Source organism: Penicillium chermesinum (assembly GCF_028974085.1).
Source record: "Penicillium chermesinum strain IBT 19713 chromosome Unknown utg000003l:1.0-5111272.0:1.0-5115320.0, whole genome shotgun sequence".
NCBI classification, from domain to species: domain Eukaryota; kingdom Fungi; phylum Ascomycota; class Eurotiomycetes; order Eurotiales; family Aspergillaceae; genus Penicillium; species Penicillium chermesinum.
This window is the reverse complement of record NW_026695313.1, coordinates 2,883,238-2,903,615: the sequence shown is the minus strand read 5'-3', so window position 1 is coordinate 2,903,615 and position 20,378 is coordinate 2,883,238. Positions and strand designations below refer to the sequence as shown.

At 49.5% G+C, this 20,378-nt stretch overlaps 10 protein-coding genes across 10 annotated transcripts; 6 read left to right on the top strand and 4 right to left on the bottom strand.

The window, feature by feature from the left end:
• Positions 1 to 452: 452 nt before the first annotated feature.
• Positions 453 to 1,262, bottom strand: N7468_004029 (uncharacterized protein; the record flags this gene model as incomplete). Its single annotated transcript, XM_058473326.1, has 4 exons — positions 453 to 458; positions 486 to 873; positions 936 to 1,083; positions 1,139 to 1,262. 4 exons carry the CDS (start codon positions 1,260 to 1,262, stop codon positions 453 to 455), a joined length of 666 nt encoding a protein of 221 aa, XP_058332329.1.
• Positions 1,263 to 2,401: 1,139 nt separating this feature from the next.
• Positions 2,402 to 3,815, bottom strand: N7468_004028 (polyubiquitin-binding protein UFD1; the record flags this gene model as incomplete). Its single annotated transcript, XM_058473325.1, has 5 exons — positions 2,402 to 2,424; positions 2,466 to 2,901; positions 2,964 to 3,311; positions 3,419 to 3,736; positions 3,813 to 3,815. The coding sequence occupies 5 exons, from the start codon at positions 3,813 to 3,815 to the stop codon at positions 2,402 to 2,404; spliced, it is 1,128 nt and encodes a 375-aa protein (XP_058332328.1).
• A 217-nt stretch (positions 3,816 to 4,032) lies between these two features.
• N7468_004027 (uncharacterized protein) lies at positions 4,033 to 5,247 on the top strand (the record flags this gene model as incomplete). The annotated part of the gene is made up of 1 exon (XM_058473324.1): positions 4,033 to 5,247. The coding sequence occupies one exon, from the start codon at positions 4,033 to 4,035 to the stop codon at positions 5,245 to 5,247; it is 1,215 nt and encodes a 404-aa protein (XP_058332327.1).
• Positions 5,248 to 5,673: 426 nt separating this feature from the next.
• On the bottom strand, positions 5,674 to 7,151 carry rvb2 (RuvB family ATP-dependent DNA helicase reptin; the record flags this gene model as incomplete). Its single annotated transcript, XM_058473323.1, has 2 exons — positions 5,674 to 6,627; positions 6,735 to 7,151. Coding segments are annotated over 2 exons (1,371 nt in total), but the record flags the coding sequence as incomplete, so codon positions are not given.
• A 981-nt stretch (positions 7,152 to 8,132) lies between these two features.
• Positions 8,133 to 10,079, top strand: N7468_004025 (uncharacterized protein; the record flags this gene model as incomplete). Its single annotated transcript, XM_058473322.1, has 1 exon — positions 8,133 to 10,079. One exon carries the CDS (start codon positions 8,133 to 8,135, stop codon positions 10,077 to 10,079), a length of 1,947 nt encoding a protein of 648 aa, XP_058332325.1.
• Positions 10,080 to 11,228: 1,149 nt separating this feature from the next.
• N7468_004024 (epoxide hydrolase family protein) lies at positions 11,229 to 12,905 on the top strand (the record flags this gene model as incomplete). The annotated part of the gene is made up of 4 exons (XM_058473321.1): positions 11,229 to 11,737; positions 11,838 to 11,961; positions 12,017 to 12,089; positions 12,169 to 12,905. The coding sequence occupies 4 exons, from the start codon at positions 11,229 to 11,231 to the stop codon at positions 12,903 to 12,905; spliced, it is 1,443 nt and encodes a 480-aa protein (XP_058332324.1).
• A 1,627-nt stretch (positions 12,906 to 14,532) lies between these two features.
• N7468_004023 (uncharacterized protein) lies at positions 14,533 to 16,401 on the top strand (the record flags this gene model as incomplete). Its single annotated transcript, XM_058473320.1, has 6 exons — positions 14,533 to 14,714; positions 14,773 to 14,902; positions 14,954 to 14,973; positions 15,035 to 15,921; positions 15,978 to 16,336; positions 16,387 to 16,401. 6 exons carry the CDS (start codon positions 14,533 to 14,535, stop codon positions 16,399 to 16,401), a joined length of 1,593 nt encoding a protein of 530 aa, XP_058332323.1.
• A 349-nt stretch (positions 16,402 to 16,750) lies between these two features.
• On the top strand, positions 16,751 to 17,051 carry N7468_004022 (uncharacterized protein; the record flags this gene model as incomplete). The annotated part of the gene is made up of 2 exons (XM_058473319.1): positions 16,751 to 16,774; positions 16,803 to 17,051. 2 exons carry the CDS (start codon positions 16,751 to 16,753, stop codon positions 17,049 to 17,051), a joined length of 273 nt encoding a protein of 90 aa, XP_058332322.1.
• A 342-nt stretch (positions 17,052 to 17,393) lies between these two features.
• On the top strand, positions 17,394 to 18,140 carry N7468_004021 (uncharacterized protein; the record flags this gene model as incomplete). The annotated part of the gene is made up of 1 exon (XM_058473318.1): positions 17,394 to 18,140. The coding sequence occupies one exon, from the start codon at positions 17,394 to 17,396 to the stop codon at positions 18,138 to 18,140; it is 747 nt and encodes a 248-aa protein (XP_058332321.1).
• Positions 18,141 to 18,417: 277 nt separating this feature from the next.
• N7468_004020 (WW domain-containing protein) lies at positions 18,418 to 20,111 on the bottom strand (the record flags this gene model as incomplete). Its single annotated transcript, XM_058473317.1, has 4 exons — positions 18,418 to 19,470; positions 19,527 to 19,676; positions 19,741 to 19,984; positions 20,044 to 20,111. 4 exons carry the CDS (start codon positions 20,109 to 20,111, stop codon positions 18,418 to 18,420), a joined length of 1,515 nt encoding a protein of 504 aa, XP_058332320.1.
• Between the last annotated feature and the right edge of the window lie 267 nt (positions 20,112 to 20,378).

Genomic DNA, 20,378 nt, shown 5'->3' with positions numbered 1-20,378 from the left:
AACAATTGCTCGGAAAGGTCAAAACGAGAGGCAAAGGACGAGGAAGCTGGAGGTCACCAGGAAAAGCCGGAACGACATGGGATGTGAAGAGTGATGATGCATTGCTGTCGTCGGTTCCCGTGATACTTCCTGCCCTTCTGTACAGTCGAGGATTGCCTTACCAGCGGAACAATCTTCCGAGGATCCTCAAGTGAAACCTACCAGGAGCTCTAGGGTTTATCTGGATCATTCTAGCAGGGGCGACTCTTGACTTAAGGCCTGGGTCATAGTGACGAAACGTTGATCATCCCAATTAGTCGGTATAGCCGGACAATCCCTTCATTTCTCGAGCTCTTTACTACTACTATGTGTACCACGTACTATGAGGTTGGTCGTACAAATGGAGCAAGCCTCGTCAGATAAAATGCTGAGTAGAACTAGCTATTTGCAATAAACGGCCTGGAAGCATTGTATTACACCTTCTTAGGCTTAAAGTACTTCTTTACAATGCCCCAGTATCGGTCGGGGTCCATAATCATATGAGTTATATGCGGGGTGTCGTGGAATTTCTCCTTTCTAACAACAATGCCCGCAGCCTCAGAGTCCTTGATGTGCTCTTCTACTTCATGAGGCTTGACAATGGTGTCGTTATCAGAGTAGATGTAGCAACGAATCAACCCCTTCTTAGCCGAGGGCTTGAAAAGGGACCTGTCATTTATCATGGCCCGCGCAACGTCCATGGGATTAGGGATGCGAGCCAAGGTAGCGATTATCTGGATTCCATTCAGAAAAAGCCATAGTGCGGCTTTGCCAAACAGTCGTAGGATCGGGTTCTCTGGCAGCTGGAAAGATAAAGCTTTCATGCCTGACTCAGCTGTTGCGACTCCAGGAGCACTATCATGGTAGTGATTTTATCAGAAGCTGTAGATCTTTCCGGAAATGTTTCCAGAACGTACCTGTCCAACAGCATCGAAGACACCGGTAACGCCTCGCCGGTAGTCTCCTTGTATGCACGCAAAAGATGGGCACACTTATGAACCCCACCATTGCTGAATAGATGAATGAAAACCGGGTTTTCTGGACAGGCATCACGCAGTGCATCAACTGCAGATGCCAGCAGGGCTGCTTGAGTCTTTTAGCTGGAAGCAAAAAGCAGAACGTTGGACCCTGAGCGGCAAAAGACGATGCGAGAAGTTGGTGACATTCGGCGATATTCGATAATAAATCTGTGGCGCCAAAGCGTTAGCCTTGAACGAGAAGGCGCCTCCTTGACGCGGTCGCATAGTATTACCTAGCTAGCTGACCAGCGGGCGCGTTCATCCAAAAACCCAAAAAGACCAGACGTTTCTTGAAGGAGCTATCTCCATCTTGCCGCTTTGGGTCAGAGATACACCACCCGCGCAAAAGTCTGTGTGCACTAGGCCCCATTACCATCACCCTAACAACCACCCACATTTTATTTTTTTTTCTCCTACGCCTCCCCTATGGCATCAATCGCTATCAACCTGAAATGATATTTTAGTAAGATAACAAAAAGATCTGTATCGCGAAATATATAAAGGTTTAGTTTAAAGAGCATGGGATGTATGTTGAAAATTGGCCTGTATACTCACCTGGTCTTAACCCTATTAAACCGGTCTGGAATATACTAAAATTCGAACTTTTTTTTGTATATTTGAAGACTGATGTAGATAGGAAGATCTAAGGAGGATAGAGCCTATCTTAAGGAATATGTTAATACTGTATAGAAGGTGTTAGACTAAACGGAGATTGATATGTTAATATTAGGTATGGGAAGAAGGATAGATAAATTATATGCGAACTAGAGTTATTGTACGAAATATTAAGTAAGGGAACTCTATATATAAACCTGATTATTCAGTATATTGAATCTTAGTATGATCCAATAAGGATTGGTGGTGTAGGATATGTAACCATGAATATACATAAGTATTCGATGGGGTAGGTGAAGCGGTATGCACACGGACTTTTTGCCCCCCATTGTATATACTCCCGGGCCTATCTGCGACGCGAAGGGCGCCAGCGCTGCGTCAGGGTCCATTAAGCCGATTGCCTGCGGGTTTGTGAAGAAAACCCACCGTAAGAAGTGAGCTGTATTTACGAGCTTGGGTCAAATGGCCCCAATGGGGCCAAAATTGAAGCCTCGATGGTAATCCTTGGTGCAGCCGAATGACGTAGCTATCCAATCCAAGTACCAAAGTGCGCCTTTCTTGTCCAAGTCCATCATTAAGACCTACTACTAGTCGTAGCGCGAGCTAAAAAGGACTGCTAAAGATTGATAGTATCGTGACTTCTTTTCTTTCTCTCGAACACAAACTAAAAATAAATAAACGACGGTCAGAATCGAATTCCCTACTCCTGTTGAACGCCCGTAAACCTCGCTATGTGGAGCCTTTCAAATCTAGTGATCAAGGTCATTCATGCCTAGAATATGGTCGTATTGTCACTTGCCTATCATCGCTTACTATCCCGAAGGGTTCGTCCGCCGCCACTCTTCTTCTCTTTCTGGTTATCCGCCTCACTCCCCGATGTGGGGGTCCCTGTACCTCCCGCATCTTTACGCTTTCCTCGCAGCGTCTGGCCAATTCCTTGGAACTTCGGTTGGTCTTCTGGCACCAGCTGGCCGTTCTCGTCACGTGGCTTAACTGGCTTGATGGCATATCCGAAGAAAAGTTGATTGGGAGGAAGCCGCAGAGGTTGGGGGCCATTGGTTCGTCGCACCGGCGGCGGGTGCTGGGGATTCGTAGCTCCCGGAGCGGGGGTCGAAGGTTTGGGGGTAGGCGCCTTGCTTCCCTTCTTCGCGTTCAACCGCTGCCCTCCAGACAAGAAATTCGATGACACGGCGCGGGCGCCGGCCGCAGCCTCAGTAGCATCCGGCGCGATGGCAGCATAATTAATAGACTGGGCCATAGTCCCATGGGGATGAAGAAGGCCACCCGCAGGAAGCTTCCGATTGGCAATACTGCCGGGGGTGCTGGCGCCGCTGGTGCGTTGGGGTTCTTCGTATCCGACGGGGCAGCAAAATCCACCTCCAAGTCCGTCTCTAGCACAGAAATGGCATTCTTGGACCCTGACGGTTTTGTCTCGAGCACAGCCATTTCATAAACTTGGTCATTGTATGAAAATGTGAAAACATCCCCTTTGGTGAGACACGAGAAGTTCCGGAAGGCATTCTCAAGAACAGCTTTGGGGTCACTGATCTCGAGAAACGATGTCGACTGTGCCTGGATCTTGATAAATTGCCCAGGTGGAAGATCCGTGGATTTGATTTGGAGAAGGTCGCCAGGCTCGAGGAGCAGTGTTTGCATGAGCTATCGAATAAAAGTGACACGGTCAGTCCTAGTCAATCAACTTGTACCCGGTGGGGAGGGGTTGCTAGTTGCAACGGGCTGCGAGTTCGCAACACTAATGGACTTACCCAGAAGGGTAGGTATATCTTCCCCTCCTCAGCAATAAACTCCAGGACACCGGCATGTGTCATTCTCTCTTTCGCGCCGTTGTGCAGCTCGAAGAGCATCGGATAGGTAATGTGGAGGCGAGTAAGCTTATCGAGAGCACTTGGCGGCATGATCACTTTGCCGCCGTGGTTCACATTTTCTCGTTCTGGTCCAGGGAGCATAGCGACAGGGTAGCAGCGGTAGTATTCATCGAACCGACGTGGGGTGGCGCCCGCACGAAGCATGCCAGCTCCTAGAACACCATCCATGGCGCCGTCACCCCAGTAATCTGGGCGAAACTGAAGCCAGGTGTGAGTACATCTAACTGAACAGATGAAATACTAAACCAAGCGGGGGGGGGGGGGGGAAGCTCACCATGCTGAAGAAAGTTTCCTGAAAGAGCAGATACAGAGAAGTCTCGAAGGTCAAGGGAAGCTAAAAGTTGCTGTCGTCAGGCCAAGTGACGCAAGTGGGTGGGTTTCCGCCATGATTTTCCGCCTCCGACCCCAGACTCGCCAGGAGACCAGAGCTACAACACAGCTTTAGCAGCTCCCTATCCTCGCCTGTGAAGGCCATTCTTTTCGCATTTTTCGCCATGGCAAGCTCAACCCCACGCGCTAAACGCACTGGCGGAGACTATGGCCTCACGCACTATGAACAAGACGATGGCGGCCCCTCCGATAACAAAAAACCGCGATTTGACTTGCGCAACCCGTCTGCTCTAGCTGCTGATGACTTGGAAGAAGACGAGATGCTTGATGCTGATGAAATCGGACGGCGCGGTCAGAAAGTACGCCGCTCAGCGATCAATCTCGACGGCTACGACTCCGACAGCGACAACGAGGGTTTCTCGGCGCGTGCGCACCAGGAAGCGAAAGATAAAAAAGCTCAGGAGAAAGACGATACAATGCTTGGAAATTTGGACAAAGACTTCAGTGACGATGATGACATGGCTGCAGAGTTGGACAAAGACTTCGGTGACGAAGATGAGATGGACAAAGACTTTGGTGACGAAGGAGACAACGATGGGCCTAACAAAAACAAGAAGTCTGTTCGATTCCTGCAAGACAGCGAGATCGAAGGCCAAGTCGCCTCATCGAAGGGAGGAAAGACGCTGCGCGCAGACTTCAGCAAGGGCGCGGACGACTGGGATCCCGATGCCGATGACAGTGAAGAAGAGGATGTTGCGGAAGAAGAGCGCGCCAGGATTGATCAAGACATGGATGCAGAACTTGGAGCCGGTGCAAAGAAAAAAAATGCGCCCCTGATTGATGCCTTCAACATGAAGGCAGAACAGGAAGAAGGCCGCTTCGATGAAGCAGGTAACTACATCCGGAAAGCTGCAGATCCAGATGCCCAACACGACTCGTGGTTAGAAGGGGTCTCTAAAAAGGACATTCGCAAAGCAAAAGAAGCTGCGGAGAAGCGTGAAGCTGAAGAAAGAGAAAAGGAACTCAGGGAGGATCAAGTATCAACATCCGATGCCTTGAAAACCATCATATCTTACCTCGAGCGCGGAGAGACTATCCTGGATGCCCTGGCGCGTCTCGGGAAAGGCCTACCTCGGAAGCCTAAATGGCAGAACAAGAAAAAGACCAAGCAGAGCAATGCCCCCGAAGATACAGAGATGTCAGAAGAGAACCCTGTCCATGTCAGTAAAAGGAAGGCTATCGAGGCTCTTACTGGCGCCGCAGACATTCTCATGGGACAAGATCAACCAACAATTTATGATACAGAACGGGAACTCCTTACCAGACAGTATCGCCGTGACACTGGTGAAGATTGGGTGGATCCCCCCCGCAACTACTGACGCGCCACTGGAGCAAGGCCCAACCATGTGGGAGTTTCGATGGTCTGATGCTCGAGATGGAGGGGACTCCCATGGTCCATACGACGGTGCGATGATGAGCTCATGGAGCAGTGCTGGCTACTTTGGCGAAGGTGTAGAATTCCGCCGAGCGGGAGACACTGGACCTTGGAGTACTTCGGTTGAGTTTGTATAATGTTAACAGCGCAGCTGGATTACAGTAGAAATCCATTATGAAGAAAATAGTTATCCAGAGTAAAGACCACCTCAATAAGCGCCAACCCTATTCGTACATCATTTGATGTGGCAATGAAAGAAACAAGTTAAAAAGAGAGTTGGTAACACCCCAGCGTTTTTTGTTTCTCAACCCACTACTTCATCCTCCGGGGGCCCCTTGGCCGGCTGAACCAATTATCAAAAATAGGGAACCTATGAAAGCTCCATGGCGTCACCATTAGCTGCTGCCGCGAAGTTGACGGTCCCTTGGTCTCCAATAAACCGCTGCTCGTATTGGTTAACGAACTTGACGCTACGAGCGGGATCATAAAACAAGCGGAAGCTGCGCTGAACGTCGTCGACGCTGACCTCCTTTGCTTTGCGCTTTTGGCTCAACAGATGAGAAGTCGTGATGATGTTGCTAGCATACCGAAGGTTTGACTCCTGTCCAATTTTGGTCAGAAGAGCCAGCGCATCGGGAGATACGTCGATTTCTTCTTCCTGAGCACGGATGGCCAGAATTTGCCGAATCTCCTCGGACGAGTATGGCTGAGTGCTGACGATGACCACTCGATCAAGGAAATCTAGCGGCAATCCATGAGGTGATGTGTAAGTGGTACCTCGGATCTTTGCCTGGCCACGGTTGCTGGCCATGATGACAATTGGGGCTAGTTCGGCCTCAAGGGCGCGGTTGATGTAGGAGAAGCATTCAATGTCGAGCATGTGCACCTCATCGATAAACAATACTCCAGGAATGATTTCTGCCTTGCCTTCTTCCTTCCACTCGGCCACCTTGGTATTGATTTGGTCACGGACCTCGCTGCGGATCTCGCCGGTGTCCCCTGAGAAAAGAGCCAAGAATCCTTGCGATCGTGAATTTATCACATCGATTTCATGCAAGCTGACTGTATGAACGATCTCTTTGCGGACTTGAAGTTCTCCCTCAGGGCATTGAACAAACTTCGTATCAGCACCCATGGCGTCGTAGTCGCGTGAACGTGCGTAAGAGCGACCAAGCTTGGTAATCTTGCCCGAAGACTTGTCGATTGAAATGACATCGCCGGCCATCACACGCTCCTTGGTCATTGAGTCAATCATTTTGGTGCCCATGTCGTAAATCGTCTCCATGTCGGTGGTTTTAATCGTGAGCTTTCCTTGTTTATTACCCTGGTGGTGATATGTTTGTTAGAGGCTGCAATGGAGAATCAAAGAAAAAAAAGGTGTGAAAATGAAAAGGAAAATGAAAACGGAAAATTCGCCGCATGAACACTTACCCCGGTGACACTGCGGTCGATTTGGATCTCGACAACCTCTCCTTCAATGATTTCGCTTTCTTCCTTAATTCGCACGCCAATAGACTTTCGGAAGGCCTGTGTGAGCGCCTCCGTCTTAGACATCTCCATGGAGAAGATTTCTGACGATGCGAGCATAGTAAATGGAACATCAGAACCCAGCGACTGCGCCATGCCCATTGCGATTGCAGTTTTGCCCGTGCTGGGAGGGCCTGCGATCAGGACGGCGCGACCTGCGATCTTGCCCTCTTTCACCATCTGCAGGATCACAGCAGCTGCCTTGCGAGCCTTCTCTTGACCTACAAGGCCTTGCGAAGAGCCCCGAGGCTGCAAAGAATCAACATCCACTCCAAGACCCCAAATATGCGAATGGGCGGCGATGAGGTTCAGCCCCAGAGCTCCTTGCTCTCAGCGACGGTGGAAATTGCCTAGGCAAGGTGATGTGTTAGTGACGCGTGACAGGGGAGGCGAAAGAAGGAAAGCATACAGCAGCCATTGTCACTTTGGTTTCCGCAAGGCTTTAATCTTGTTGATGTAGAGGTCCACGGATGACACCAGAAATCCAGCAGCCGAAATCAAAGCTGCTAGGGAAGAGACAGAGCGGTCAGCACAGGCAGATTTCTTTATAAGCCCAAGTGGGTTTAGCGTGTAACAGACAGATTGTCACATGCTTGTAATGCACTTAACACAGGCCTCTCGTCCCAATGTGATAGATCGCATTTCCAGGCGTTCGTGGCTCTCGCTGGAATTGAAGTCTTTTCTCGTCGGAGTATCCTATGGTCTCTTTATAACCTCAGATCCGCCTCTTCATGTTCGTTTGTTTTGATGAGCTCAAGCAAGCTCAAGAAAGCTCAATTGAGCCTAGAATATCACCCAATCTGGAAAGTTGAGTATTGTAATGGTGCCCAAGTGTGGGCAATCTTTACTGCGTACTGTAGTTGTCGATATCGAGTATCAGCCCCCGGCGCCAATCTTTGTTTGCCCACCTCTTCTTCTGTTGCCTCCCCTTCCCCCCTCCTCCTCCTCTTCTTCTTCTCTCTTGGTATATTACTTCATACCGTTCTCTCTTTCCTCCATACCCCAAACTTCAACTCGCGCGTCTCCCATTACTGCTTTACTATCAATATTTCCAGTGACTTGTCCATGGACGCACGCGTTTTCCTAGAAGATTAACCCCTCCCATTTCGCGACCTGACATCCTGCTGTTTCCCATCGCATAGGAAACATCAGGTTGAAGGGAGCATTGAGTCTGGTCTGATCCTGGTTATTGCGCTTGTCCCTGATCATTAATAAACTACCAGAACCACCAGTCGCGCATCCAGCATTCTTGATTGAACATGAATATCGCAGATTCGCCTTAAGCCGGCGCGTATCGTGATCATGACGGATGTTGATTCAGAACCGCCTCCTGCACGGCAGGCGGGACTCGATCCCCGTCGGCCGCCGTCTCGCCCAAACCCTCAGATCCCTTTCACCACCGCTACCTCCCCCACCCGTCTATCGCTGAACTCTCCACGTCCCAACACTACCCGAGACACTGCGCGTGATATCACATCGGGGCCGGACAGCAACAAGCTCTCCCTGGATATTCCTCAGGGGGGCGATGTTATGGAGCCTATGAAGACATTGCAGGAGCTCATGACGAAGAACTTCGAAATGAATACCCTGGCTGCGGAGTGCAACAAAACGAGGGATCTAGCATCTAAGGCGGAGAAGCAATTGGCGTATGCGAACATAACCAAAAATCCCTATCCAGCTACCGTTGAAATGTTCCAGAATGAGTACAAATTGGCCCAAGAGAGATATCTCAAGGCCCAGGCGGATTATCGGCAATCGCAGTCTGATTGTCAGAGCTTGTCCAAATCTCTTTCAATGCAATGGCTTACTCCTTCCTCGCCTGTCGAGAATCCCAACTTACCTACTAAGAATTCAAAGCTCACCCAACTCGAGCATGAAGTTGGGAAACTGAATGAAAGACTCGATCATTTTCTTCAAAAGGAGCGGGAATACGAGGAAAAATTCACGGGCCTGGGCCGGGAGATCAAGGGCCTACAGGATCGCATGCAGATTCTTCGCGAGAAAGATTTGGAAGAGCGTGCGCAATTTTTCGCGAACGTCGATGCGCAGTTCACAAGCCTCAATGACATGAGTAAAACCACAAAGATAGGAATGGAGAGCTTCTCTGCTTCTTACGCTTATCTGAAATCCCACGTTGAGGAAGTCAAGAAGAACGCAGAAGACATGGACAGCAAGTTCTCTCAGCTCCAATCCGAGATTCAGGCTGTCAAAAATCTCTCTAGGGACAGCCTGCCACAATCTGATCCTGAGCGATTCCACAAAATGACAGAGCAGGTCTCAACATTGATGACAGCCGTCAGGTCCCTTGAAATGCGGTATAACAACATTTTTACCGATGATATCGTGAGTTCTATGGTCCACGCCATGAATGAAATGTATCCGAATTTCCCGGGGCGCGTATTTGATCAGTTGAAAGAGTTGCGGCTGCAGATCCAACAAGTGTCGTCTAGGACTCCAGGGCAAGACATGCAAGCCACATCCCAACTCAACGAAAAAGTTGAGAGCGTCATGTCTTCTTTGGAGTCTTTGAAGAAGTCTCAAACCCCTCACAGAGAGGCGATGGATCGAGACATGACGAAGATCCGCAATGGCCTTCACGAGTTACAGGAGGCTTTTAAGGCCACATCGAAGCCAGGCGATGATTTGCGGATCATAAATCGAGACCTGATGAAGATTCGTAACGATCTACACGAGCTTCAGAACCAAACTGCGTCACGCCAGACAGCCTTTGAGTCCTTTGGCGAACACTACCAAGAAGACCTGACTCAGCTGACACAAGACGTAGAATCAATCAAATCGCAATTGAAAGACGCAATCGCTAATGCTGGTTCTCTTGTATGTCATCCAGAACGGATCGACGATTCCCACCCATCGGCTACTCAAGCTGAGCAAGCCGCGGGTGTCCGTGAAGAGATACCCGAGGATAGAAGTGGAGTCGCCCAGCAACTAGAACGGGTGAACACAAAAGTGCATCAGAGTCCTGAAGGTCTGACTCAGCACCGTTCAAATTCCCAAATCCCGCGCGGGCTATTTAGTCTCTCTAATCTGAATGAGCATCCACCTCAGCGAGCCCTACCCAGTGCCATCGCAAAAAGAAAGCGGTCTCAAGGATCGGATAGGGGGGGCCGCCTCAAACACTCCACAAATTCAGCCATCGACTCTATCATCGACTCTGTCATCCGAGAAGAAAAAGAAGAAGGGCAAGGATGCTTAATGATGGAGCGAGCGGTGGACCGAACCTTGTATTGAGCTGTTGCACAAGACAGCAGTTCCTGTGATTCTTTGGCTCTACGCTTAGACTCGAGTCAACACTTTGATACCCAATAGCGATCTGACCTATCCACTTGATGTATGTACCTCGAGATAATATGGATCGAACCATTTCTTTGTCACTTCAGCTACTTAATCGTGTGCTGTATCCATAACCATCATACTCTAAATGTAGAGGACCCTAACAAGTGATGAACTTTGAAGGGGCGGCTCCTGGGAATAAGAGAATATCGCCGAAAATCTGCGTCCCAAGAGAGACACCCACATTTTTTATTTGTCCTTCAATACCAATTTTGTGGTCTCTATAGCTATTAACCTGGAATGCTATATCAGCAAGATCAAGTAAAGATTCATATAGAGAATGATACATAGGCCAAGTTTGAAGAGTATAAGATATATGTTGAATATTGGGCTATATACTCGCCTGATCTGTCACGGATTCCAGCTAGAGGGTGTGCTATATAAGACGTGTCTAGGCATATCTGTACTTTATGTGTAAATATGGTAGTCTTTTGGCTTAGTTGATGGAATATTAGCCTAGGAATGTTCCTACATATAATCTCAACCCTATTAAATCGGTCTGGAATGTGCTAAGGCGCTGACTTTCTTATACATCTCTAGACATGATATAGATAGAAAGACTAGAAGAGGATTAGAATTATTTCAAAAAGTACGTTAATCCTACACAGAATATACTAGACCAGACAAAGATTGATACGTTAATATTGAGTATAGGAAGAAGGATGGATAAATTATCCGAGAACCAGGGCTATCATACAAGATATTAAATGAGGAGAATCTGTATATAAACCTGATTATTTAGTATATTTAGTTTTAGTATGATCCGATTAGAACTGGTAGTGTGTAACCATGAATAAACATATGTATTTGATGGGGTAGGTGACAGGGTAGGTGACAGGATAGGTGACGGAAGCGGCGGAGACTTTTGCCACTTATTGTATCATTCCCATCGGTATCATTGAAGACAAATCCAGTCTGATGCCGGATCTGGAATTCTATACTCTATACCAGACGAAGCGCGGATTGGTTCAAGGGCGTCGATGGTTTGCAAGAGTATGGCGGGATGACTTGATGGAAGATTTCAATCCGGTCTAGGCTCCATCGAACATGAAGCATCATGACCTCATGTTTAAGTTCCCCCGCAGGGCGGGAATGTCCATGCTAGCATTTATAATCCGCTTGTCGCTCATCAATTCATCTTCCAAGTTTTTCTTTTTTGGTTTCTATAGTGACTCGTATCCGCGTAAATTCTCCAAGTTCCTCTTTATGTCTGAAATTCGAACATACTCAATCTCCGTCTCGGATGATGCCCTACAGCAGCTTCAGCAGCGTCTGGCCTGGGCAAAGCTTCCATCGCAGCTGGAGCCTGGACTCCAGGAGGATCATTGGGACTTTGGTGTTCCAGTTTCCGAAATACGACGGCTGGTTAATTACTGGAAAAACGGGTTCGATTGGCGAAAGGCAGAGTCTCAGCTCAATGAGCTCCCGCAATACCAGACTAAAATTGACGTAGAGGGGTTTGGTGCTTTGGACATCCATTGTGAGGAAATCGATCTCAATCCCGTCTCGAGGCACTATAACTCACATGGCACTATGATGTGGCAGTCATTCATCAAGTCAGTCCAAATGCGAATGCCATTCCGTTGCTGTTCTGCCACGGTTGTAAGTATTAGGATGTCTAGCGCCCCTCATGTGGGCATTGTTGACTCCGACCAGGGCCGGGTTCGTTTATCGAGGTCATAAAGCTTCTCCCCTGTTGAAGGGGAATGACAGCGAGCCAGCATTTACCGTGGTGGCCCCTGATCTCCCCAATTTTGGGTTCTCACAGGGTGTACAAAAGGTATTACTTTCCATCCTGCCGCCGTATATGAAAATAAGCCTAACCTGGACCCCAGAGAGGCTTCGGTTTAGGTCAATACGCCGAAGTCCTCAATAAGCTTATGCTCAAGCTTGGATATGCCCAATATGGTACGTGTGACGAGCGGCACCTCTGAAGAATCGAGCTGAACTTTTTTTCTATGCTGACGACTGATTCTGCTTCCTGTAGTAACGCAAGGCGGTGACTGGGGGTTCTGGATCACCAGGTGCCTTGGGTTGCTCTTACCCGATCATTGTAAGGCCTCGCACATGAATATGGTGGAAGCAACGGCTCCGACATTCACTTCCAGCCCTTTCCTTGCCGTGAAGCATGCGATCATGCCATACAGTGACCATGAAAAGAAACGTCAAGAGAGGAGGGCTTGGTTTCGCCAGGAAGGATCCGGCTACAACAAACTACAAAGTACGAAGCCGCAGACCATTGGCTTCGGGCTCTCTGATAGTCCAGTTACTTTACTTGCGTGGATTTACGAAAAATTGCACGACTGGACCGACTCATATCCATGGACCGACGACGAGATATTGACGTGGATCTCCATCTATTGGTTCTCTGTTGCTGGACCCGAAGCGAGTGTCCGCATTTACTATGAATGTCACCACCCGGAATCTGTCGGGGGGATATATCATCCTCGACTGATGGAATACATCCCACATGTGAAATTTGGGTTCGCTCATCTTCCGCGAGAAATCAACACCGTCCCCCGTGTCTGGGCGTCGACCCTCGGAGAGGTGGTGTTACAAAGCGAACACGCGGCTGGCGGTCACTTTGCAGCGTGGGAAGTGCCCAGTGTGTTAGCGGCAGATCTTTCGACGATGTTTCGTCCAGGCGGACCGTGCTTTGGGCTCGTGGCCTCTAGGAGTGGCTTGGAACCTAGGAGTGGCTTGGGGCTGAACGGGGACTCGTAATGTACATTAAGCAGCTTCCAGAAAGAATTTCCTCTCCGCAGGGTATTTTCCCCGTGCTCCAGGGTCCGGTGGGGAATCATTACCAATCGCGGAATAATTCGCATGCCCCACAGGATCCGTCATCCAATTCCTGTGCGCTCGTAGAAGGCTGGAGATGTCATGACCTGAGTCCAAAGTACCGCTTCGCTGCGAAGATCGTCTGCGTTAGACAGCCGAATCCTGGATCAATACCAAGCTCGGCTAACTCAGGCCTTGCAGCGGCACGGGTGAATCCACTGAAGGACTGGCATGAATCAGCAATTATGAAGCCCCGGGGGGCTTAGCGCCAAGCAGTCTCGTCTCATATTCCTCAAACAGAATAAGCTCTTCTCCAGAAAAGAAGATGATCGACATGATGATTGTACCCCATTGGCGTGGAGACCCAGGGTCCAGATCATCCAGCGGCGTCTCGCACCTCTACCGGATCAGCGACGGGATACGACCGTCTGATAAGTGAATCCCCCAAAACTAAACCCGTCTAGGGACACTGGGGTCTCTTCGACTCGCCTTCATCTTGGAAGAGCTGACACTGGCATCATGTTTGGGTTGTAGTGTGTAATATTGGCTGTCTCTGAGAACCTAGTAGCCGACGCAAATCTACCCACGACTACTGGAATACATGTCGAAGAGCCTAGCCCCCCTTAGTGGATGCACCTATCCCGGTGAGAAGGATCAACCGAATCACACCTCTAATGTTTTATGCTCCGAATTTGGCAGGTCGCCAACTCAATTGCCAGAATATTCTATACAGGTCTATAAACAGAAATCCGACAGTTGGACGCGTACTTGAGGCTTTCGGGGATTACGTAGGTCTCGTCTTGGGGACATGAAGCTGGACAGCAGCAGCCAATAAATTCATTGGGTTGTCGTCTGGTTTTGACATGGAAAAGTAAGCTGATCAAACAAAGTTCATACATGTTGGGCTCAGCAAGGCGCAGCAAACGGACGTTAGGCCCTTTCAGGTGAACCTTGAAGGTCTCCGCCAAACCAGCCACATCTCATATCCACAGTAGTAGAAGCTTGGTTTGAAAAGATCTCAACGGAGTGAAGATTATCATCGGACCCGCCATCGGCGAAAAGTAAACGTTGGTATATGGCTTAGCCCCGGTCCACTGCCCTGAAAGGGTATGTCGGCACCCGTCCGTTCTGCAAGACCTGCGATGCGTAGCATATAGTTTTGCGACAGGTAGTGGGGAAATCTTCCGTCGGTTATCAGATTAGGAATCCGCTATGTCTTCATCAGGATGTAGATGCCTAAACGGTGGATCCCAGATCGTGGATCCATGTCTACGAAAACGAGAGCGATCTGGGTCTGCGAAAACGCCGAAAGTGAGTCCTGATGATGGGCACAGCCAGGATACTTAGGTATTAGGAGCCTTAGTGATAGACCATGGTGGGGATTGCTAATCTTATCTTCGTTCGAGTGGTATTGATGATGCTCGCTAAGACTTAGCGCGGCATCCTGGTAATCAACAGGGCACGCCAGGGGGGAGACATATATAAAACCGAGTGCCTTCCGATGAAGCATTATATTGATAACCAAAAATTGAGTACAGCACTTTCATCATTGACTGAAATTGGATCTCTAATGGAGTCTGAAGCCCTTAGCCTCTCTCACAATGCGTGGGCGGCCAGATACTTTGCGATAGCGATTGGCGCCGTTATGGCTATAGCTATTGTAATACACTGGACAGGGAATCTGTTTTTGAGATATAATGGCAAGGCATCACTGCCAGGTTGGTATCGGAGCACATTTTATGGACTGAAGCGGTATGTCGAGGCCGATCCCATCGCACTATGTGCTCCATATCTAACCAACGTTCTCCAGTGGTACCGCGCAGTTATTGGGATCTAAGATCGCGGGGATACACCTTGAAAAGCTATCGACTGTCTTCCTGTACTGGAGCCTTCACCTCATACTCATTTTAACGAATGTCGACTTGATGGAACCTTCAGAGGTATTTCTCTCCTCAAGCGCGCTGAAACAACGATTCTAACAGCGCACATAGGTTGCGAAGCGCCTCGGCTGGTATGATGAATCGAAGGATCTCAGAGTTTTAGAAGGTCGAGGAGCTAACACAGAGATCTAGGATGACCGTCGCTAATCTTGTCTTCCTCGTTTTCCTTGCCCTTCGTCACACCCCTCTCGCGCCTCTTTCCGGTACTTCATATGAGAAGCTCCGGCCGTTGCACAAGATGGCTGGCTATACTTGCATTCTCCTTGCTGTAGTCCATGCCCTGATATGGATTATAACCTCTGCAAAAGAAGACGTTTTGTTCTACCTCAGGCAGAGAGCAGATATAGCCGGAGCAACCGCTGCGCTCTCGATGGTCCTTATATTCCTTTCGACTCTTGGACTTCCCAGGTGGTCTTATGAGACCTTCTACGTGATCCATGTAACTTTGTTCATGTTGATTCTCATTATGTTGGGGTTCCACCAGCCGGACCTTTCTATAGGGGTTCTGAAGATTGTCATATTTGTGGCAGCGCTTTGGGTCCTGGAACGAGGATTGCGGCTTTCTAAGCTTCTGTGGAGATTCTTTGGAAGCTATGCCACTCTCACCCCGGTAAATGGAGCGGTTCGAATCAAGCTCAATCGTTCTATCCACAGTCGTCATGCTGGCTCCCACGCTTTCCTATGGCTGCCATCAATGCGACCCTTCGAGACACATCCCTTCACGATGATAGGTACTGACCCCGTCGAGTTCCTCGTCCGGCCATACGATGGTTTTACACGGGATCTGTACAACTTCGCCTGTAAAAGCCAAGAATCTGGAAAGGCAGCGCGAGTGCGTTGCTCCGTGGATGGCCCCTATGGGCAAATACCAGACTACCTCGACTTTGATCGAGTTATCCTGGTCGCAGGTGGCAGCGGGGCGACATTTACTTTCAGCATCGCCCTGGACTTGATAAAGCGATACGCTGCGACAGGCTCCAACAAGACAATCGACTTCATATGGACTGTGAAACATCATGGTCTGTTCCCATCATGACTCTTAGCATTGGTATATTGAAGGCTAACCCATGCACAGGGTCATTGGACTGGTTCAAAGACGAGCTCAAAGAGCTCCAGTCCCCATTCGTCAATCTCCACATTTACGTTTCTCAAGAAAGTAGTATTTCGGCTGATTCTTCCAATCTGGAGTTGCGAACAGAGGGCGATCTGGAACAAGGAAAGGACGAAGAGTCACAGCAGTTTTATTCTGTGGATACACGGAAGGGAAGACCGGACGTTGAAAGTTTCATCAATGAATGCATCTTACGAGCAGACTCCGCTCAACTAAAATTCGGTATTGGTGCTTGCGGTCCCACCGCGCTTCTTGAGGCGACTCGGGCGGCGGCGATGAGCCCCCAACACGACGGCGGGCCCCTGCTTTCCCTGCACACCGAGGTACGTGCCTTCAGCCATTCCGACTCCGGCATAGTACTGAATTACCCCAGGAGTTTGAGTGGTGAACACACGAGGCACGGTTCCACGATTATGAAAAATAGAAGTTGGGAGGAAAAGGTGCTGATCAGGGTGGAAGTGGCGATCTGATGGCTCTTCTAGCTCCCGTATTGCAAGCACGCAGCCTTGTGGCACTGACACCCGCAATGAATACTATAAAGAGCTTATTTCCGCATGAATCTGAGATTTCAAACTACGTTAAGCGCATGAGGAATGTATTTCGTGTTTTCATTTCAGTTCAGATCAACGTGAACCATCTACGGTTCCTCTTGAAATTTATCACTAGTAGTATTCCTTAATCCAATATCTCATCATGGCTCCAACGAACTACATTGAGAAGGGCACCATTTTGAGGTTATGTATACCGTCGCAATCATCCTAGTACGTTCCGCTAATGCAAATTGCGTAGGCGGCTGGCCATAGCGGCAAGTTCAGCGTCCAGCACAGTTTGGGACAAGGAAAACACACGGTGACTGCATTGGCGGAGGCTGAAACAATAAACAAGCTCCCCAGCGAGGTTGCGCCGAAGGAGGTCGACCATAGCAAGCCTGAAACTATCATCGACGCTCTTCCAAGGCAGAGATTATTGATTAAGATTCTAGGTATTGCGAAGGACATGGGGGAAATAACTAAACAGTGGATCCAGCTCCGTCATTAATTATATTTGCGAATGGATTCGTGCCACGCTCAAGAGTGGGCTTTCGTTCAAGGTACCCAATGCATCACCTGGATGGGGACGTGAAGATGACTGTAAATAAGCATTGAAGAGCCCTTCACTTATCATTTCTTCATAGAACTATGTAAGATGCTGGAATATACTCGAAAAACATGGGAATGATACATTCCTAATCCTTCAAATTCAGGAGGAAACGTCCCCGCGTCCCCATACAAATGGCGCTAGTCTCAATCGGGACCATGCGCCGCGCCACGAAACCATCTGCAATCAACATCCCAAACACCAGGCACTTATGGCCTCCTCATTGGATTTGTCTTCGAAAGTATGTCTCGAGTCCGAATATCTGGGACACCCGCCTCAGAGGAAGCTTCAGTCTCCAACGTGGGTGACACAAGCAGGCCGCGACGCGGTGTTACTTTGTCATCCGCAGAGAGACGCACTTTGATCACGCTCTGCCTAGAGAACAGGGACGGTCTTTCATTTCAGAGCATGAAGAAGTCATTTTGGACTCAAATGTCAGCTGGGCTTCATGGTCTTACAGGCAGGACGTATTCTTGGCAATCGTGCCGCCGATGTCTATTGAAATGGGAGTTGGCGCATCCGAGTCCTGAGGGCATTCCAACCCTCCTGAGCTCGAATGACGACGCGCCCGGGGCTTCGCAACGTCCCAGAGACACAGGCCGAATTGTAGTAAATGAGAGAAACAGTGGCCTGGTTGATACAATCGGTGAAACTGCCGAGACTGAGGATGACGGCCGTGAATTGTCCGAGTCGCCAACGCGTTCAAGCTCAGAAGCAAATGACGCTAATGATATTCTCCCGAAAACTCCTATTCAACCAATTCGGCGTGACCTCAGCCGTCCTCAGTGCCAGATGGTGGAGGGAGAAACATGCGAACGTACTTGCGAGCAGATGGAAACTACGATGGACAATTTCCGGTCTCAAATTAATTCTCTGTCCGACATTCTCCCGATGGACCCAGAGGAGAGAGAGAATATTCACCGGGCATTTGAATTACTCAACGATCAAGTCCGTACAGCGTTGAAGAGGTATCAAGGGGGAATTGATTGATTCCCAAAGCATACCGTTTCTTCCCCTTCCATCTCATACAGCAAATTCGTCAAGACTGGTTGGATTGCTCGACTATCTTGAAGAACAAAACTCAGGGCATCGCTTCATCTTTCGCCAAAAGAACATACAGAAAGAGGTGGCTTCAGATTCCGCCGCCAAGAAGAAATGACCACCATCCTAGAAGGTGTAAGGACCAGGATGCATTAATACCCATTAGTACCCAATCATGGACAGAAAGTGTCCTCTAAACTAAACATCAAACGTGAAGAAATCCTGCTCAATCATACCGAGCCTGCGGTTGCTGGGCAGGCTGTGGTGGCGTGGACGATGCCCATGGTCCACTGACAAACTGCGGATGCGACGACGCCGTCCGAGGACGACTCGGACCTGTGCCAGGCGGCTCGTGCTGCTGCTCCATGTGATCCTCTGTCGATGGATACACAACTCCTGAAAAATCATTTGCATGGGTCACATGCCCCTGCTGTGGCTTAGGAGGTGCATATTGATGAATACCGGTTTGGATGATGGGGTCCTGGTAATAATGGGCGCCATGTGAGTCAGAGGTGCGGGGAAATACCATTGAGCTGAACCCTGTCCCCGATTCTGTTCGGGCCATATGCATTGCCGGATACTGAGTCTGTGGAGTCACGGTTTGCGTCGGATATCCATTGTATGGACGGTCTCCGATTGCCCCATACGCAGAGGCACCTTCCCGAGGAAACCCGTTGCTGCTCTGGTATGAATGGGATCGAGACATGGGGATTCCAGACGGATGATGCTGATTGGTGGAATTGGCAAGTTGTGAAGTTGAATATGATTCCCTAGGTGCTTGAGAAAGGCCTTGTTTGATACCAAATTCAGCCGCGTGAAAGGCAGCATTTGACGCTTGAGATGGCCGAAGAGCATGGTCCGATGATGCTTGTGGCGTGGAATATGGATTGTAGTAGTCTTGCGATGGATTGGAAGAGCCTATCCCGGCAGTGGCGTTTCTCGGCTGGGACGTACCAGGATAGTTCTTCTGTTCCAATTGCCACTGAGGTTGTGGGACTTGTGCTCCGATGCCCAGGATTTGAGAATGTCCGCTTGTCAAGTGTGACGGAGGGAATTCAGAGATATAGCGTGATTGTAGAGGGTCCGCAGGATTTCCTCGAAACGGGCCTTGGTGTTGTTCATTCTGCTGCATATAACCACCTGCTGGCTGAGCGTGGGGATTTGGCACATGGGACCAGGGCGATGCGAGATGATTTGCATTATGTGTCTGATGGTGGCTCGGGTAGTAGGCCGCTGAGTCCGCCAAGTGGTTTCCCAGGGAGCTTTCCGGATGGAGGCTCTGTGGAATCTCGATTAATATGCCAGAATCGCGAATGTAAACAAAGACAGACCTACCGGCACATAGCCCCCTCTCCCAGACCCATCTCTGGGGGGGAAGCCAGGTCCTATGTTGTGTCCAGTATTCCCTGGGTACCAGTTGGTAGCTCCTGATGGCCCCGATATGGGGTTCCCCGAATGCTCATTGAGCTGCGCATCGAGGGAGCTCTAAAGTGCTATCAGTACCACTGTTCTAACGCCCGTCTTGGGCACATAGAAGCTAGGTCCATACAGATGCTCTTGACTTTTCCACCGCGGCTTCGATTTTCTCTGCCAATGTTTTTCGTACAAGGGAGACTTGCGGACTGTTGGTGGACGGTCGCGACGGCGGAGCTTGCGAAGGCCCAGTGCCAATAGATGTTGGCGTCGTCGAAGGCGTCAGGATGACTGGTTCTGTCGGGATCTCCCATTGTGATTTGCCTGTGGCTCGCTGCACATAATACCACTTGCGCTGGACGCCCTCCCACTGAGGAAGCCTGGGCACAGATACGTCAGTATCGCGGGGAAAGATAAAAGATCGCGGAGTCCGGCTCACCATCCCTCGGGGAGTCGAGGTGGGGGAGACGACGGGCCTGCTGTGTCTGCCGGCTCATCCTGAGGCATTCTGTTGGAAGGATGAAGAGGGCAGAACAGCTGCGCAGAGGACAGGAGGGATGTGATGCCCGAACGCGCTTGGGCGATCGCTGTGGGGCCCCAGGCTTGGCTTGGCGATCACAACGCTCGCCCAACGGCGATGATATACTTGTAAGTTTTGAGAGAGAGGACAAGGGGAATATAATCAATTAAAGCAGTATCTATAACTCCATTGGTAGGGTATCTCCTATTTCTTAATGCCCAGGAACCCCATGGAAGTCCTCCCTGCAACCCCCA